The sequence below is a fragment of the Octopus bimaculoides genome, chromosome 21, assembly GCF_001194135.2.
Source record: "Octopus bimaculoides isolate UCB-OBI-ISO-001 chromosome 21, ASM119413v2, whole genome shotgun sequence".
Lineage (NCBI taxonomy): Eukaryota > Metazoa > Mollusca > Cephalopoda > Octopoda > Octopodidae > Octopus > Octopus bimaculoides.
The window spans coordinates 3,079,297-3,079,975 of NC_069001.1; the positions used below are offsets into that span (position 1 = coordinate 3,079,297).

General features: G+C 41.7%; 1 protein-coding gene across 1 annotated transcript in view; it reads right to left on the minus strand.

Moving 5' to 3' along the window:
- Positions 1-679, minus strand: part of LOC106873084 (myosin-IIIa) — an 88,205-nt gene that overhangs the window by 27,418 nt on the left and 60,108 nt on the right. Inside the window, exon 19 of the mRNA XM_052975288.1 lies at positions 435-642. Within this exon, the coding sequence (XP_052831248.1) occupies positions 435-642 (208 nt within the window). The remainder of the gene's footprint in view (positions 1-434; positions 643-679) is intronic.

Consider the following 679-nt stretch of genomic DNA (forward strand, 5'->3'; position numbering starts at 1 on the left):
TTAATTCTATTATTAATTGACGATTCTCTGCCCTTATTCTTGTATATATATATATATATATATATATGGAATCACATGGTCTAGTGGTTAGAGCAGTAGACTCCCAGGTTCGAATCTCAGACTGGGTAATGTGTGTGTTTATGAGCGAAACACCTAAGGTCCACACAGCTCCAGCAGAAGGTAATGGCGAACTTCTACTGACTCTTTTGCCACAGATTTCTCTCCCTCTTTCCTCCTGCATCTAGCAGCTCACCTGCGACGGACCAGCATCCCATCCAGGTGGGGATGCCTATACGCCAATGAAACTGGCCCTTATGAGCCAGGCATAGCTCAAGAAGGAACAAACAAAACACAACATAAGATTCACAGCTAGACTGATAAACAAACAGATTGACTAATCAACAAATGAGTTTGATTGATTGATAGGTACTTACCCCTCTTTCTTGGGTTTCAGTTGGCAGTTAATTTTGTTGACAATCCAACTAAAGAGTCGTCCGTAGAGGGCCTTAGCCATGGCATCTCTAGCATCAAGTGCCTCATTTCTGGTGTTGCAGCGGATGATAACTTCTCCACGAGCGAGGATGCCAGTGGAAGTTAAAGAATCAATCAGCTCTTTTGGATCAACACCAAGCAGATTGGCGACTGTAAAAGACAATATATATAATAATGTACATATATA